The 19,158-nt window shown below is 36.6% G+C and overlaps 1 protein-coding gene across 2 annotated transcripts in view; it reads left to right on the plus strand.

Annotated features, from left to right (window-relative positions):
- IMMP2L (inner mitochondrial membrane peptidase subunit 2) overlaps window positions 1-19,158 on the plus strand; it is a 397,034-nt gene that overhangs the window by 254,506 nt on the left and 123,370 nt on the right. Inside the window, exons 5-6 of one of the 2 annotated variants that reach the window (XM_054399583.1) lie at window positions 2,769-2,793; window positions 16,576-16,641. In XM_054399583.1, coding sequence (XP_054255558.1) covers window positions 2,769-2,793; window positions 16,576-16,641 — 91 coding nt within the window. The remainder of the gene's footprint in view (window positions 1-2,768; window positions 2,794-16,575; window positions 16,642-19,158) is intronic. The other variant, XM_054399584.1, reaches the window with a different exon arrangement.

Consider the following 19,158-nt stretch of genomic DNA (forward strand, 5'->3'; position numbering starts at 1 on the left):
CTATGACATAGAGAATAATCAAGAACATGAGTGGAAATTGACTAGGTTTTGTTAAACTGGTTTAGACTCACCTACATTTGGGAATTTGCATTTGTTTAATTAAAGTAATTAAATTTTTATTTTAGTTATGCTGCAGCCACTTTGTCAATGCTAATCAGTGCTTTAGTACTGTATGAATTTAGACAAAGGCAATCTGGCTTAGTGGGTGGCATGACTGCTTAAAAGAGTTGCAGCTGAAAACCCTCACAGAGTAACGAGAGCAGGCAAGAAGAGAAGGGGCACAGGGAGCTGGGGACAGAGAGCAGCAGGACAGTCTCTCTCTGCAAAAAAAATTATGTCATAAATAGGTCTTTTGAAACATTTGTGAGGTCCTTCTCTGTTCCCTCAAACCTATGCATTTCTTGAGTAGGAATATATAGTAGGGGCAACATGAAGGAGTGGCAGGTTCATTCAAGGGTAGAGAGGCCTTACAGAGAGATCAGTATAGGCTAGAGAGCTGGACAATCACCAGCTGTTTGGAACTTAACAAGAGCAAGTGCTGGGTTCTCCACCTGGGATGGGGTAGACCTGGTTATGTGTACAAACTGGAAGACAAGAGGCTGAAAAGCAGCTGCATGAAAGAGAGCTGGGGGTTTGGATTGATGGCAAGATGACCAGCAGTGAATGCTGTGCCCTGGCTGCCAAAAGGATCATCAGTGTCCTGCATAGCATAGCTTACTGTTTGAGAGAGGTGATTGCCCCGCTCTGCGCTGCACTAGTGTGGGCAGTGCTCAAGTACTGTATGCGATTTTGGGTGCCTCAGTAAAAGAAGGATGTCAGACTATTGGAGTGAGTTTAGAGGATAGTGAACAAGGTGGTGAAAGGTCTTGAGGGAAGACTTTTGGGGAGCAGCTGATGTCACTTGACTTGTTCAGCTTGGAGAAGAGAAGGCTGAGGGGTGCCTTCATTGGAGTCTGTACCTTCTTCAAGGAGGGCAGTGGAAGAAGAGGTGCTGATCTCTTCCTGGTGACCAGCAACAGGGCACAAAGAAATGGAATGAAGCTGCATCAGGGAAAGTTCAGACTGGGCATAAGGAAAAGGTTCTTCACTGAGAGAGTAGTTGATTACTGGAACCGTCTCCCCAGGGCACAGGGAAGTGGTCATGGAACCAAGCCTCCTAGAGTTCAAGGAATATCTAGATGAAGCCCTTAGTCATATGATTTATTTTTAGGCAGTCCAGGAGTTGGATTCAGTGATCCTTATGGATCCCTTACAACTTGAGAGATTCTATGAAAAATAGTGTGGATCCAATCCAGGGTCATGATTGGGGCACCTGATAGTCCAGCTTGCCAGACAACTCTTCGGGGGTGAGGCAGGTACAAGGTCAAGCCAAGGAGTCATATCTTTGATCCGATAAGAAAGAAAATGATGTATTTGCCTGTGAAGAATTCCAAAAAGATCCCAAAGCATTTTCTCAAGGCAAAGGAGATGGTATCTCTGGCTAGTCAGAGATCTAGTAATTGTCTCATCCTTGTCTTTGCTGCATGCATTCACAGATCATACCAACTCATAAATGGAAGACTGAATGATATAATCACCTATAGCTCACCATTAAGGGTCTTCAGACACATATTATTTGACAAGCTCAATTTTTTCTATATACCTTATGACTTTAATACTCACTCTGAAATAAGGAGAAAAGGAACTGTTGACTAAGGAAGAAATGAGGCCCTCAGGTGTCATAAGTTGGACATCCAGTACCACCGCTCATTTTATAAAATTTCATTTGAACTATGCTACTACTTTCTAAATTATGTATCATTTTGAACTGAAAAGTTTAATACAGGGCTACATTTCCACACATAATAAAAAACATTGAATACAGGGTGTGCACCAGTGTGTCTATAGCTAAATTTCTATCCAAAATTTATTAAGCTTTTAGGGCTTGTTGTATTGAAATGGAGAAGGTCTTTATAACTTCATTCTTACATTTTCTACTGCACTACATGAATGATGAAATTGTGATTCAGCAGTTGTGGAGAAGACTGCATCTGTCTCATTAAGATACTTACAGTCTAAAATTTTTCTGGAAGGTATGTGACGTCTCATTGAACCACTGCCAGCAATCTAAAATTCATTTATTCACAAATGAATAGGGCAGTAAAAATTCTAGTTTATACAAGTTTTTATTCTCTTTCTGCACTTTATCTCCAAAACTAATCTTTTGACATCTTTAATATTGTGAAAAAAAATTACGTTTGTGTTCATAATATCATGAGCACTTATGGTAGCTTACAAAATTGTTTTAGAATGTACACTGTTGCAAGTACTGTGAAATGTAATCCATATACTCTGTACTTAATTATATTTAGTATTTTATGGAGGTATGTTGGGATTTTCCATAAACTGTGAAATATCTTTTTCCTTTATGAGTATAGTTACAACTCTATTGACTTTTGCAAAGACCAGACTGCAAACTGTTTTATCATATGTGAGAGTGTATTTAAATGAACAAATGTGATCTGAGATCTGCCAGCCAAGGTTGTTGCATAAATTTATTTACTCAGACAACTGTCAGCTGGGTGGACTAGCACTAAGCTATCAAGGATCTTACATAAGGATCTTACTTTTTTTTTTTAAATGCATTGCCTTTCTTGTGGCTATTCAAATGAATTCATAGTTCTTGATAGATGCTTTTTAAGTTCAAAAGCTTTATTGTTTATTTGGGTCATATGCATTTGAACAGGCTTCCTGCTAGTCTGTGTGACCTTTAAAAATTTTCTACTTAGACTCCTATGATATAAATTTGAGCAAGTTAACCACTTCCATCACCTGAACCAAACCAAGGAAGTCAGTAAGAGAGAAATATGTTATTATTTTCCTCATTTCACACTCTCAGTACTACACACAATAGTTACACCTCTTCTTTAGATTACACTGTGATTTCTCTTTTAACATATTTTTTCCATTTTTGTTTTTTTAAGTGAAATTTTTCTTATGGCAAAAACAACCACTTCTTCCAGTTTACCTAAGGTTTAGGCCAGCAAACATAAGCTAGTGGAGCAGCAAAAAGATTGCTGGAGGTGATATGAGTGGACTGCAAAGTTCTTTTCCTATGTTTAATTTTTTTTCAGACAACATGAAATAAACTAGAAAGTAGTCTTGGTGATGGTGGAATGTAAAAGTTTAAAAGAACACAAATCTTGCATCTATCTTTGGACAGGCTAATGACTTTCAGGATGTAAAATTAATATAAGTGTTTGTCATCCATGTTTTGAGAGAAGGAACCTCCTCTATAGTTATACACATAATTTACCATGGGAAAACACGGGCACTGGAAGTTTTTCCATTTGGCCCTATTCTGTGCTGCAATGGAGAGACGGGACAAGGCCTGATGCAAGCCAAGTGTCGATTTATTGTACAAAGCTTTTTCTTTGTATAGGTTAACATAATATCAGAAGGCAGCTTGTAATTGGTCATTGGTATGTCCATACTACAGTTGTAAATTCATGATTGGCCACAGAGAGAAAGTACCACATGAACGCATATATTTTTCAGAAGGCTTAAGCAAACGTCAAGCAAGAGATAAAGGGATTCCATAACTCTGTCCTAAGTTTTGCTTTGTTCTTGTTATCAGGTCCCTGCATAACTCCCTTAGGTCACAGTGGCCTCTAGGGAGCCGACCTGTCTGTGTTTTCCTTCTAGCTGCGCTCTGTTCCCAGGGTTTGCCACCCATCAGGGTTAAAGCATCTCCTTCTATCAGTAAGACAGTGTCTGGAGTTCTGGTCCCTAAATCAATTCCTTCAGATGCCTTTCAATCTTTGAAGGCTGTTCACTGTTGGTAACACTTCTGATTCATCTCATCTTCCCTTTTTAATTTTTGTAATAAATATATTTGTCATTATAGAAGAGAAGAATTGTCTTACAGCTCAGAATCCTAAACATCTTGTGTCAAAAATCAACACAGGACACCATTTTACTCTTTACAAACTCTACTTTACAAACTCTACCTTCATGTCTGCTGAAGTGATCAAAGTCTCTTGGAGCATTACCTTCAGATCAGAAGCGATTCTACCACTCCACTCTGCTCTGGTGAGACCTCACTTGGAATACTGTCTCCAGCTATGGGACCCCCACACAAGTGGGACCCTCCAAAGGAGGGTCACAAAGGAGGTCAGAGGGCTGTAGCACCCCTCCTGTGAAGACAGGCTGAAAGAATTGGGGCTGTTCAGCCTGGAGAGGAGAAAGCTCCAGAGAGACATTGTTAACTACATTTCAATATCTGAAGGAGACCTACAGGAAGGCTGAGGAAGGACTGTTTGGACGGGCATGTAACAACAGGATGAGGATGGATGGTTTTAAACCAGAGCTGGTTAGATTTAGTTTGGACATAAGGAGGAAGCTCTTTACACCAAGAGTGGTAAAATACTGGAACAAGCTGCTCAGAGATGTGTTTGAGGCCCCATCCCTGGAGACATTCAAGATCACACTTGATGTGGCCCTGGGCAGCCCGATCTAGCTAGAGGTATCCCTGCTCACTATAGGGGAGTCGGACAAGATGACCTTTGAGGGTCTCTTCCAACTTGATTCAATGTGTGTATCTGCAACAAAATTCAACAATGTGCCCTAGCAGCCCAGAAGGCCAACCATGACCTGGGGTGTACCAAGAGAAGTGTAACCAATAGGACGAGTAAGGTGATTCTACCCTTCGATTCTGCTCTTGTGAGACCTCACCTGGAGTACTGTGTCCAGTTCTGGTGCACAAGAAGGGCATTGAACCTTTGGAATAGGTCCAGAGGAGGCCATGAACATGATCAGAGGGCTGGAGCATCTCCCCTATGGGGACAGGCTGCAAAGAGTTGTGTTTGTTCGGTCTGGACATGAGGAGTCTCCAGGGAGACCATATAGCAGCCTTCCAGTACCTGAAGGGGGCTTACAACAAAGCCAGGAGGGACTTTTTACAAGGGCTTGTGGTGACAGGATGAGGGCAAATGGCTTTTAGATGGAAGAGGGTAGATTTAGACTGGACATTAGGAAAAAATTCTTTACAGTGTGAGAGCAAGACACTGGACCAGGTTGCCTAAGGAAGTTGTAGATACCCCCTCCCTGGAGGTGTTTAAGGCCAGGTTGGACAGGGCCTTGAGCAACCTGGTATAGTGAAAGGTGCCCCTGCCCATGGTGGGGGGTGTTAGAAATAGATGATTTTTAAGGTCCCTTCCAACCCAAACCATTCTATGATTTTGCAGGGTGCCTTCTGCTATCTGTGAAAGCACATCAGTAGGGGATAATGCAATTAGTATCAAATGGAGCACAATGCTTGGTGACCCGCTGACATGGGAGATCAGATTTTTGAGAAAGAATATCATGTGCAAAAGTACTCTCTATTAAATTTTCCATTGCTGCTCTTTGCCAGTTCCTTAAAAGCAGATCATAACTCTTATCATTACAAGGATTTCTGTTACAGTAGCCAATCTATGATTAATTCAGCTTGACTTCCTCTTCTGATTTCCTTTTCTATGTCATAAGTACAGAAAAAGTGTTTTTATTCTATGTGGCATTATTTACTAAAATGATTACAAATAATTTCTAAGACTTCTATTTGCCTCTGTACAGCTCTTTTCAATTATTGGTTGGATGTTTTGTTTGTTTATGTGTGAATTTACATTGACATAATAATCTTCCCTTAACCTCACCATTAGCAGCTTGCTTGCTTTCCTGTATTACTTTAAAAAGAATCTACTGAATGTGCTTACAAGGTAGTTGAAACTATGTTTTTAAATCCATTTGTCTTTAATCATTTAATTTTAAGATGGCTAGACTAAGCTGACATCTAGCTTCCTTTGTAGTCAATGAGGAGAGAGGTTCTCCTCCAAAAGATGATTCATCCTGCTCTGATTGTCTGTTACCTTCTGTGCTCTGGCTATAACAGATTTAACTGATCCAGAAGGCTTAGTTTCTTGACCGTAATGGAGGTTAAATTTATGAAAGTATCATGCTACTCAGAAATATCAAGAGATTTTTCTTGACAGGTACCTGAAATAGCATTTAGAAAATTTAAAAAGTAATGTCCTTATGGAGTTGAAGTGATTTCAAAGATAGACAAAAACTGCAGATATTTCAGAATCACAATTTTATTTCCTAGTTATTGTATTAACCCTATTAGAGATGCTAACTTGGACTCCAGTAATGTGAGAATCAAGCTTCTTAATTCTAAATTTCTTTTATGATAATATTTTGTTTCCTAACTCTCTGATATTTTCCACATCTAAACATGCATTCAGTACTTTCTTCCATAATTGTGGTGGTATTGTATGACTGTTTTTCTGGAATGCTATCAGAAAGGAATAATAATTGAAAATTGTTGCACAATGTGTAGTGTGAGGTCTCAGTTAGCATCTTAGGACAGCAACTGTTCAGTTGCCACTGAGCACAGGTCCAATCCCCAACTCAAAAAAGGCAGAGAAATGCTTTTGCAGCATGTAAGACTCTTTAAAAGGAAGTGTAATATTAAGAATCATAATAATTGTGTATAAATTAAATTGTTTCTGTTAGCATCCCATATGGCAACCTGAGAATGATTTGCAAGCATTTGATTCTATTTTGCAGCTTTCTATGCCTTTCCTTTTGTTGTATGCAGCAGAAGTATGTCACATTTTATTTCCATTTCACAGTAGACTATTTGGGCAGATTTTGGAAAGAGAAATATAGTTTCTATGCTACAGCATAATAGTTAATGAAACAGTGAGTGTGTTAATGTTGTTGACTTAAGCATAGAAGCCCAGGTATTCTCATTTCTAGATTTTGCTAACTTCCTATTTGGTATATGCCTTCAAAGTCAAAGGTTAAGGTATAGAGTTTTTCATCCATTTTGGAAAAGGTGAAGATAAGGTGAAATGGACAGTTGAAACAGCAAGTAATTAATTGAGTCTCTCTGTTAACAGGTAGAAGGTCAAGTGCACATAACTCTTGTGATCACAGTCTGCATTACAAGCAGCTGAGTCATTTAACCTCAAATTGGTTAGATTGGAAGGCTGACGACCAGTTAAATGAGATTTTACTTCAAAATGGTAGCTATGCTTCTGAGTTACTGTAGTATTTTAGAGGGTTTTTTTTTAATGACTTGTCATATAGTTTGGCAGTACTGATTAGTTTTATTGCACTGAAACATTTTAATTAGACTTTTCAATTTTCCTTTTTCTTTTTTTATTCTTGTCTCACTTTAGCGAACTATCTCAATTTTTTAACTGTTAATTTCCAAGTCAGATATACTTGATTATTCTTTTCCTTTCCATCTTTTTCTTTACTTTGTCTTGTATGTCGTGCTGAAAGTTTTTCAGATGCACAGTTTTGATTGTTGGATCAAAATATTAGAAAGCCTTGGTTAATTTTGTCGTGCAGGAATGATATATCTAGTGTACACTGGAGAGAGCTCATAGTTATCCACTGACAAAAGTCCAAATTAATTCTGATAACCTTTCAAGTCCAAATTAATTCTGATAACCTTTCAACATTTATGAAAAATGCTGAAAATCTTCTGTAACTGGTATCTGATCTAACAATGAGAATGCAACTATATATGCTGTAGGTATACCAGATAAAGCTCATCTGCTTTGACAATATGCAGACCTTTATTTGTTTCCCTCCAACCCCTTCTTCATCTTAGTATAAGAAATCATTGCTAAATAACATCTGATACCAGAAGATACATTATTGATCGGTGTTTACCATGTAGGCTAGGTATTTTATTATCCTTGGAGAGATACTTTCCTACTCTTGTTTGAAAACTCAGTACTAGAGAGGAACTAAGGAATGGGGTCTGTGAGAACGGGAGAGAAGGAACAAGCATGGTTATTCAAGGATTGCTTGAGAAAATTGTTCACATGTTTTAATTATTACACGGCTACATGGCAAAGTGTATGACTCCTTTACTGAGGCTTTGTGCAGGTGAAATATTCAGAGTGTTATTTTTCTTTAGAGATTGTTCAGGATTCATCATGAAGTTTCAAGGAAGCATTGTGGTAGGTTATATGCAAACAGTAGAAAATTTAATAAAAATAAAGTGCTACCTTTCCAAGAGTGTGTTTGTGCAATCTGTAGTTATTATAAAACACTACTTTCAGTAAAAACAAAATGTTTCTTGGCAGTAATTTTGCTTTTTAAACAAAGGTTTCACTAAGCAATGCCAATGTAATGTAGAGTTAAATTAAGAATTACAGGATATTATTAGAAGTACAATTTTCCTCATATTTTTAATTACATCTTTGTACATATTTTCCACTGGAACTGCTGAGCAAATCAAGCATCACTGGAACTTATGCCTAACAGTTGGTGCAGCTGCTGTCTCAAAGTAGTTGTTTTGTAAACTATGGCTGAAAATGGTGAATGTTCAAAATGATTTATTAAACCAGGACTGGGGCCTACTTCCTCAAATTTAACCCAGAGGGAATCTGGGAGCAATTGAATGTTTTCCATTGCTCTCATTATCTACTAACACTGTCAAAATTACAAAGGATTTCTACATAGCATTTGTATTTGAAAAAAAAAAAAAAGCTTATCTATTTCACTTTCTTTAAAGTTATAACACTGTTTAAGGTCAAAACTCTTTCAAACGTTACTACTAGCAGACAAGCACGGACTCAAATTCTGTAGTGGGGAATACCACTTGGAAAATGCCTCTTTAGCAGTAGAAGAAGAAGAAAGACAAAGGAGAAAAGACAAATTACTCCAAGACTTGCAATATATCCAGTATTTAAACCAAGGAGAAGGGCCTTAGAAACATTTTATCCAAGCAAAATGATTATATGGTTTATTTCTTATTCTATCAGTTGAAGCAAAAATATGTTTAAGGTCAATTCAGAAACAGGTTTTATCAGACAAACTTGTCATATGTTTTGTCAATAAAATTACAAAATGACTAGATAAATAAGATTTGATACAGGCCAAAATATAGTATATTTGGTTTCTTCAAGACACCTTTTGGCTACCACTTATTATCCTCATCTAGAAAATTCCTTTTTATGGAATTAATGTGGAGCACATTAGACACATTATAAGCAGGCTCAGTTCTACTGTGAAGATGTAGATATGGTTGGAGAGAAATGAGTCGCTGTTAATATTTCTAGGAGATTGCTTTGGTGGTAGTTTTGTCAGTAGGCTTCACAATCATTAACTGGACTTTCAAGATAGATTGCAGAGATAGACATAATGAAGTGGCCATGTCATTACAGCGTGGCCATGTCATTACAGCATCACCTGAATAACATGGTTACTATCCAAAAACGTGCTTTATAGAATGTGAAGTGCAAGTAGTAATCAAAACTTTATTGGTTAACCGTTTTAGTTAGGGTTTTATTAAGGGAAGGGTTTAGATGGCACTTCTTGTGTATTTTTGACATTAGCTCAGGATGAAAAGGATGTGCTTATTGCATGAATATACAAAATAAATGGAATATTAAGAAATAGTAAAGGGATTTTACATTGAACCAGCATAATAAAGCCAGGTTCCTCTACTTAATTTGTTGGTAAGTAGAGTATTAATCCAAGCTGAATAATACTAGGGTTTCATGTCAGTGTACCTATAAGAAAATGGAAATGCTGGAGGAAGTTTGAAGTATGGTCACAAAACTGGTAGCTCTGGAACTGGAAAATTAACTGTATGCTTTGAGGTTTAAGCAGTTCTTGATGATGAGTCCAGAAGAAATTTAAGATGAACTGTTGTACCTAAATATTTCTGCATGAAGAAGAAATAAGATGCGCCAGGGGAGGTTTAGGCTGGAGGGGAGGAGAAAGTTCTTCACAGAGAGAGTGGTTGGCCATTGGAATGGGCTGCCCAGGGAGGTGGTGGAGTCACCATCCCTGGAGGTGTTCAAGAGGGGATTGGACGTGGCACTTGGTGCCATGGTTTAGATAGTCATGAGGTTTAGGGTGACAGGTTGGACTCGATGATCTTTGAGGTCTCTTCCAGCCTTCTTGATTCTATGATTCTATGATTCTATGTTGAGAGTTTTTCTGTCTTGGAGGAGAAGGCATGAAATTGAAACTGAAGTTGGATAAATGCAATTTTGAATAGAGATGCAATTTCCTAGTAGCAAGGGTAATTAAACCTTGGGTGCTAGTCCCATTGTCACTCAGAATGTTTGAGACTTGATATCATAACCTTCTCTAAGAATATTGTATAATAGAATTAGGTCCTATTCAAAATGACAGAAAAGCTGTTAATTAAGGTGATTGGTATGGTCTCTTCTGGCATTAGAGCCTGCATCTCCAGGCAAAATATGTTGTTTTTTATGGTATCCAGTGTCATAATGCTTCATATGTTTGAGTAAGAATAAAGACTGTATATAGTTAGAATTGAAAAATAATTAATGTTGTAAGGCACCTCTTGTGGTTTTCTAGTCCTACCTGCCACTAAAGGCAGATTCAACTCTGAAGTTGGGTCAGGCTGCTCAGAGCCTTGTCCAATTGAATTCTGAGTGCCTTTGTGATTTCCCAGCCTCTTTGGGCAACCTACACCACTGCTTAACCATGTAGTGTGAGAATTTTTCTGGTATCCAACTGGAATTTCCTTGGTGTAGCTCATGCTGTTTCCTTACCTCCATTCACCAGTTAGATGACAATAGCAGTTAAACTCTTTGCCTCATCTCTCACCTGCACAAGCTCTATTTTCTTAGCCACTGCTCTGTTAGTCTTCTATTACTATCATTTTGATGGTTGATCACTTTTTCCAGTTGTGTGTTCCTGGGTCCAAACTAGACACAGATATTAGACCTAGTTACTGGATACATTTAATGCAGTAATTCCATGTAAAAGAAACAGACAACAGAAATGACACAGAAAACAGCTCCAGGTGTTTTCTGGGTTTCCAGAAGACTCAAGAAGGAGTTAACAATTTTTTCATCCTGAAGCAATTCTGGAAATTCCCAGAAGTTTAAATCAAGTCTAAGCTGGATTTTTTTGATCGGACAGGAATTAGTTTTGAGAAATGCAGAGGCCACTAAGTGAATGGCTTGGATCACAGTGTTAGACTCAGATCTCAAAAACTCTCCTTAATTTGTTTTATGGAGTTAAGTCTTTCTTGATATCTGGCCTTAACATAAATAAAAACAGAAAATATGTTTCTGAAGAGGGTTTCAATCTGTTCATCCTATAACAACACAGTGATCATTCTTTCAGTTGCCTCCATGTAAATTATGACTGAATCACATTAATCTCAATCTGAATTAAGCTCAAAATAATCTGAGGGCAAACTTTCCAGCTGCTGCTTCAACATCTTGCTTCTATCTCATAAATGATGAAGCCAGGCACTAACAGTAATATGCATACATATGCATATATAGAAGTATATTAACAGTGCAAACTTTAGGCACTTTTCACTGCAAATATTAATAAATACCTATTGTTTGTCCTGTTCTAGAAAATGTTTTTGGTATCAAAAGTCTGACAGTTTTCAAAAGTGAGCACAAAACCAGTGCAGGTTGACTAGATAATGGATGGGTAATATCAAAAATACGTAGGTCATCAAAGTATCTAATTTAAGTTATCTGTTTGAAATATATTACCTGCTTGTTCATTATGAGTTCACAGTATAAGATCTTACCTTTTTCTAATGTATATGCCCAGAAAATTTGAAGGGAAAGTGCTCACTGAAGGGGGGAAAAAATTTGTGTATTTTGTAGAATTTATTTAATTAGACTTTACTGTTATTCAAATCTAATTTCTTTCTTTTCGTGGTAGCTATTGTGCTGTTATCTGTTGAAAGATACAGTTACTTTTGGTGTGTCTATACTATGTCTGAGCATCAAACATTGTGTTTGATTGTTATCCAGAACTGATAAGTTACATTTTGTGATTTATTACCGAGACTGCATGCTCAGCAGGGAATGATATCACATCCCATTTGGGGATACATGTTAGTATATAGGAATGAATCATCTTCTTTCACTTATCTTGCTGGGATCTTGAGATATAGGCCAAAAATCCTCTCTCTGTCTCTAAAAGCCAATAGAAACTTCAGTTTTAAGCTCTTCAGCATGATTTTCTGTGGGCACACTTTAGAGTAGTATAGCTAGACAACTCAAAGAATGAGAGGGTCAAATAATACATCCAAAAAGTGGAAATGTAATGAAAATTTCATGATCAATCACACATTAATTAATTAACTGAGCAATTATTTACGGTTGTGATAATCAGTGGCCAAATGATGGAAAGGGAAATGTTTAGAAGCAATATTGTGACTGAAGTACTCAGTTGCTCAGTCAGGAAACACGACAGCCTTCAAAGGATTGTCAGCATTTGTATCTGACATTTGATTGCTAAACAGTGAATTTCCTGCTGGCTGTCTCATTCCTCTTGTCTTATCTTGCAAACACGCTTTGTAGTACTGCAATCCCACACTGTTCAGTAGAGCACATAGAAGAATGGATGGTGTCTATAAATATGTGTGTGTGTATATGCATGGGGGGGTTTTGTAAGAGCATGCAATTAAAACTAAAACCATAAAGAAATGTTTCATTTTTATTGTAGAAGAGATATGGAGTAATGGGTAGGAAAGGTTATCAGTGTGTTCCTGAAGTAGAGCAGTATCACTTGCTAATAAAGATTCAAATATTTTTCTATTGCTTCTCAAGAAATGACCTTTTCTTATGAAGTTGTGAACTATTAGTATACTTCAGTCTCTGAGTTTTGAGGATATATCACTGATAAAACTCAGATGATGCTAACTGATCAGTCTCCATACTAATGAGTGTTTTCTCTCCATAATGATAGTCAGTGTCTTCAGCTCTAAAAAGCTGGTTTGTTTTGGTTTGGTTTTGTTTGTTTTGGAGGTTGGGGTTTTTTTGTTTGTTTGTTTTATGGAAAGGAAAATGAACTCTTTGCAGAACGAGGTGGGAGAAGGGGATTTCCAATGTATTCTGCTTTTCTTTTTCAGCAGTCAGCAATTGGATAGATAACAGGAGACCTGATCCAGAATAGTTTGTAGGATGAAGGTTAGATTATTGTGTCTTTAAGTACTTGTTGTGAGTGAATAAGGAACTGGAATCTGCCCTAATCACCTCTACTTAACCTTTCCCTCTCAATTCCTTTTCAAACAAATGACTGAATGTGAAGGGCTTTAATCCAAAGTTAGTGATATAGGGAGGACATGGTCATTTTTTTTTCTGTGTTTTGCCGTGGTGGAATTGGTCATTAGTTTTTAATGAAATTTGGGTGTGGTTGAAAACTATACAGCTCAGAGTAAATATAGAATAAGAAAAACATGAAGGTTTAGGAGAAGCTAGGATTATTAGCAGAAGCTAATTGTGGCAAATTGCTTATGCTGAGCTGCTAAAACTGTACCTGGAAAACCACAAACACATACATACCAAGTGTCTAATTTTCTCTTGGTAAATTATTTATCCTAAAAGTGGATTTTGATGTAGTGATTCCCATCTTTCTGGATCAGGCTGAGATTTCTTCATTGCGCTGTGCATAAAGTAAAGTTTGGTACAAATTGAAAGTTGTTGCTAAGGCAGAGTGAATTGTTCCATCCTCAGAAAGTATTGCCGACAGAGAGGATGTACTTCTTTTGTTCTGTTGTTTGAAGCCAGCCATTAGGTGACCTGTAGGTGAAGTTTAAATAATTGTTTTTTAACAAAAGACATACTTACCAGTCTTGGATGCTACACAGGCCATTGCTTTCCTTTTATAGTAAAATGTGGTCAGTCTCCCGAGTTACTTGAAAAAAGAATACTGCTATTTGAAGAGAAATTCGTAACAATGAATTATCCTCAAACTTGATGGTTTGAGGGACACACTGCTAGACTTGCCTGTTTTCCACTTTTCTTCATGGAAAAGGAAAATTGACTACGAGTGGAGTAGTCGTTGAAGAAGTGAATTTATTTTTTTCCTAGGGAATTCCTCGTGTGTTGCTAACTGCTGCTTGTGCATTAATATTTTTAACATGCTTGAGATTTTCATAGTCATCCTGAGAGTTTCTGCTTGCATTGCTATCCTTAATACCTGTCTAGCTGAAAATACTTACACGTAGATGAAGAAATATTTTTCTGCGGAAGCTGTAAGCTTAAATCTTTGAGAAGCTGATATGGAAAATGGTCAAGGAATGGTAACTGACCTGGGGAATGTCAGATATGGATCTGGCTGGCAATGTACAAATAGTTATTATTAATTCATATGAATGATATTTATATACTCTGAAAGCTGTCTTTGGGGGACAACATATATTCATTGTATGTAAGAAATTTCTTCCCACCTCATCATCAAGACCACACTTCCTCAGTTTAGCTGCAAGGATGCCGTGGGAGACAGTGTCAAATGCTTTACTGAAATCAAGATAAACCACATCCACTGCTTTATCCACCTGGTTATGTCCTCATAACAGGCTATCAGGTTGGCCAAACATGACTTCCCTTTGGTAAAACCTTGTCGACTGCTCCTAATGACACTCTTGTCCTTGATGTGCCTAAGGACAGTACCAAGGATAAGTTGCTCCATTACCTTTATAATAACTATGTGCAAGAAATTCCTTGAAGTCTTTCCAATAAATTTGGTGTTTTGGTTAAATACGTCATTACTGGCAGACAAGTAACCACTCTTAGAACAAGTGCTCCTATCTCAGATTTAGAGCGATGTTTACTCAAGGTCATTACAACTTTTTTGCACTAGGCAGGCAAATTAAGGAAGAGGTCAGTAATTACATTACAATAGATGCATACTAATCAAGTCAAAGTGCTTATGTGGGGAATTTCAAAGTACCTTTGAAAGTAAGTTGTTAAACTGGAAGAGAGTTTTGAAAGAGCAATCTCAATGTTTGTTTTCATTTGCTCTGTAAGAAATACACACTTCTTCACGTACATTATGCATTATTATTTCCATTACTTAAATTTTACAAGAAAATATTACAATCTGAATCTAAATTAATTAAAGATTAAAGCAATTAACATTAAAGTAATTTTTGGTAAATATTTTAATTTTATAATAGCTTGTCATAATAAAGACTTTCTTAGGCTGTGCTGTGATTGAGTGTAAGAGGTGGTCAATGCTCAAATGAGTTTGCATTGAAGCCTGCTAGGGAGCAGTGCTGTGGATACTCCATATATTTAAATCATATGAGCATCCAAAACTTCATTATTTCATCTCAAGACTAACATGTCCAATCTTATAGAAATGTGTGTTCTTAACCTGGGAAAGAAGATGAAAGAGAAGACTGAACCTGACTATACAGCTCTTTGGTTAAAATTAATGCTAAATAAAATATTATTGTAAATGATGTTATGATTTGAAGATTCCAGTGATAAGTGAGGAATCAAACTCTGGTCTTTATGAATGTTCAGTCCTCCACACTGGTTGTGAAGAAAGGGGGTTTCAGGCTTGGTAAAGTGTAAAATGAAACAATTTTTTTCTAAATTCAAAATTATGCTTCTTGAATTTTATTTCAATACCTTGAAATATAAATACATTTCAATTATATTGATGCACACAAAAACCCAAAACACTTTTTAAATGTTTGAAATAATTTGTTTAGCTTGATATTAAAGAAAATCAAGTAAGTCTGGAACTACTTTTATTTGTAAATTTTGGAGCTGAAAGGGAAATGTAAATGCCTTTAGTCTTGCAGCAGTGTGGGTGCGTTTTTTCATACAGATCCATCTCTGCTTTATTTTTTAATGAGATTTGATCTTAGTGTGCTACCACTTGCCCAGAGACTGAGAATGGTATGGCCAGTGTTTTTAGGCATGAAAACTGTAATATCAGACTCATGACTGAATATCTAGGAGGCTAGGAGAGTCTAATAGAGAGAATTCAGCAGTAGCAGAAAATCAAAACTGTTTGTTCCTTCACTGACTTCCCTAAATAAAAGTACCAGATAAAAAGAATTTTTAAGAATCTTTTAAATAACATGAAAATACTCTACTAAGCTTGCATAGTTAAATAATTAAAAGTGTAGAATGAAAAAAAAAAAGAAGAAAAGAGGTAAAGTATATAGAGAGGACAGAAATTTTATGGTTCATATATTTCTACATTAAGCTGTCAAAACTATGGTAGAATAACATATCTAGTAGTTCTACCTATTAATATTCATCCAGGAAGTTGAAGGATTCAGGCTGGGCATGCAAGCTGAGCATTACTTTCTCATAATACTGTGCAATGCAAGATAAGAATCCACTCACTAAAACATGCTTGTAGGAAAAATAACCAAGTGAAAACATGGTATGACAGAATTTTTGGATATAGCTAAAACTTGAAGAAGGTATTACAACTTTTTTTTTTAAACTTCCACAATTTTCTAGGCAAGGTTTACCCAAATTAGTGCTAGATATTAAAAAAAGAGGGGAGGTTTGTGATGAAATGTATGTTTATTATTGTGGTGTTTGCAAGCAGGTCATTTTTTAGTATCATCTGCTTTTCAATGATGGTTTGCAATGAAAATGGTTACAGGCAGTGTCACTTCAGCATGGAACATCATGATTGATGCTATATCAAGGAGAACATAGAATCTCCTGATGACTTTAATAGTGTCTATTTCTTTGTGGAATTTCTTTTCATTTTCTTAAAGCAACAAGAACATTACTGATTGTATAACCTTATCCCTTGTCTCAGGTCTCCTAGAAACCCTGAACAGAAGATCATTAAACGAGTGATTGCTCTTGAAGGAGACATTATCAAGTAAGTATTTTAAGCCTTAGTCTTTGAGTCTTTATACGAATAGTACAGCTTTTCAGTGGATTTTAAATCAGTATCCCAGACAACAAGAACTTTCTAGTATTTTCTATCAGCAGTGTCAGCGCTGTACCTGTCTCCCTTTGAACGAGAGGAGATATGCTACACAGAACTGCACCCTCTCTCATGAAAGGTACATGGTTGGCAAATAATGTATGTTTCTTAGAATATCTCTGCCACGTATCAAGGCTGGTAATTGTACAGCAGTTTTTCAATGATCTTCTTTTAGAGATTCCAGCTAGTGTTTCATACTGTGGTTGGAAAAAAAAAAAAAAGTAGGGTGCTTTTTAAATTTCTTGTTTATTTCCTTGGTTTTTTTCAGGTTTCTTTGGGTTTGATTTTATTCTAGAAACAGAGGATCTTCATAAATGACAGTCTTCACTGCAGAGTGTAGGAATCTGTAGGGAATACGGTGGAACTGGAGTAAATTATTCTATCAGAAAAAAATTGTAGCAAGAGTAGGCTCTGGAGTACTTAAAGATTTGGTTTATTCTGACAGGTAGGCCTTCCTACTGGGGCTGAATGGAAATAAATTACTAGAAAACGTAAATAAAAAGTTTCTGGGGGAACAGCAGTATTTTGATGAAAATGCTTGTTTGAAAAGTTGGGTTTTTTTTCTCCAGGTACAGAACAGAACTGGTATAGAACTGCAAGAGTAAATCCCTGAATGACTGTGAGAGCTCTCAGCCAATATGGCAGACTGAGACTGAATTAATTTAAATAATGATTCTTGCTCTCATGTAGTGAATACTTAGAAAGTATTTGGCAGCTGCAATTCAAACCAATGATTTGAGTGTGTTCGCAAAAGGACCTACAGAAAGTAGCAGAAAAGTGGTGGACTTTTGGGCACCATGGAATATGTCTGTGTTTTTTTTGGTTTCCCCTCTTGCAGTCAATGTAATTTCTGTTTTATTGAAAACTTCTCAGTCATCTCAGATTGAGAAAGGAAAGCAAATGCTGACCTCTCTGAAGCAAAATATCTGAAATAACAGACACTAAGTATATAATGTGATGTCTAAAAACTATGGACATCTGCAGCTATAATTAGCTATACCTTTAAAGAGTTAAAAACAGAGTAGTTTGTGCTGCTGAATTATGCCTTTTATACACCTATGTCCTTATAAAGGTGCTTGATGTAGTGATAGTGGTGTTGTAATTCATATAAGTGATAAGACTGGTATTGGTGATTCAGTATTCCTCATTCATTTCTGTAGCAATGTCAGAAAGCTATAGCAATATAGGGCGACATCAAGTGTCACTTTTCACTGTTCTATATTATTTACATGTTTGTCTGGATTTTTGAAGCTGAATATAGTTTTGGTAACACAGAAGACATTTAGTAACTTAAATTCCAGCTGCTGGAAATTAATTATGCCAGGCATTCAAATACCTGAAGACTCTGAACTTTTCATTGACTTCTGGGGGTGTTACTGGCCATATGGACAAAAGTGTGGAGCCTATCAGTGAGGGTGTGTGCTAAGTGCTGATGGCCCTGTAAGTTAGTGAATCACTCACGGATACAGAAAACTGTATAATGATCCTTTGGTAACACATATTAGACTAATCTGTTGATATAAATATTAATCTTGGTAATTCAGATGTGCATTTTCTTCTATTTGGATACATGAAAATTATCCCAGTGCTTTTAAATTTATGGTAAAGAATAAATAACTGGACTATTATAACTTGGTTTTATTACATGTAATTATTCCTTAATTCTATGTGTGTAGGAAATTAAGTAAGACTTGTCACTTTTTATATCACTAGAGTAAAGCAAAAATCTTAGATAATAGATAAAACAGCAAAGCTGGCAAGATTTTTCTAGATTTTGGGGGGTTTTTTTATAATGATGCTGCAAGCAGATATGTGACTGAGATGTTTGTGACTGAAACAGGAAAGTGGCAACTGATAGCCTGTATTGAAATCATAAATAGAAGATTTTTGACTCTTATATGATGTCTGAAGATAGTCTGTATTACAAACTGAAGACTTTGTTTTGATACCTTAAGATTCTTTGTTTTTATATTTTTTATATATTGAATTATTACTAATCAGCATAAAATACCCTACATGAAACGGATAGTAACATAGATCATGCACAAAAATGTATCTGAAAATATGGGGTTTTCCCCCATTGTTCTGACTCTCTTTTGGTATAAGTGAAATGTGATGCACAACTAATATATACTGACCTTAGAGGAATGTTCATACATCCTCTTTCCTAATATAAAGTTTTTGTATGCCTGTATGCCCAAAAGCCCACTTCATCAAGCCCTTTTGTCTTTAGTGCTCTGCTGATCAATCAGAATTCCTTCTTGCTGAGAAGTCACCCAGTCTTATTACAGAGAAGTAATGTCAGTTCCAGGGCATATGAAAATGGGAATCCTCATTTAGATATGGTGGTGATCTAGCACACGTGTGCCTGTTTCTGGGTACGATGGTTTTGCAGAAAAGTGGTGACTA

This window comes from Indicator indicator, chromosome 3 (assembly GCF_027791375.1).
Source record: "Indicator indicator isolate 239-I01 chromosome 3, UM_Iind_1.1, whole genome shotgun sequence".
NCBI lineage: Eukaryota > Metazoa > Chordata > Aves > Piciformes > Indicatoridae > Indicator > Indicator indicator.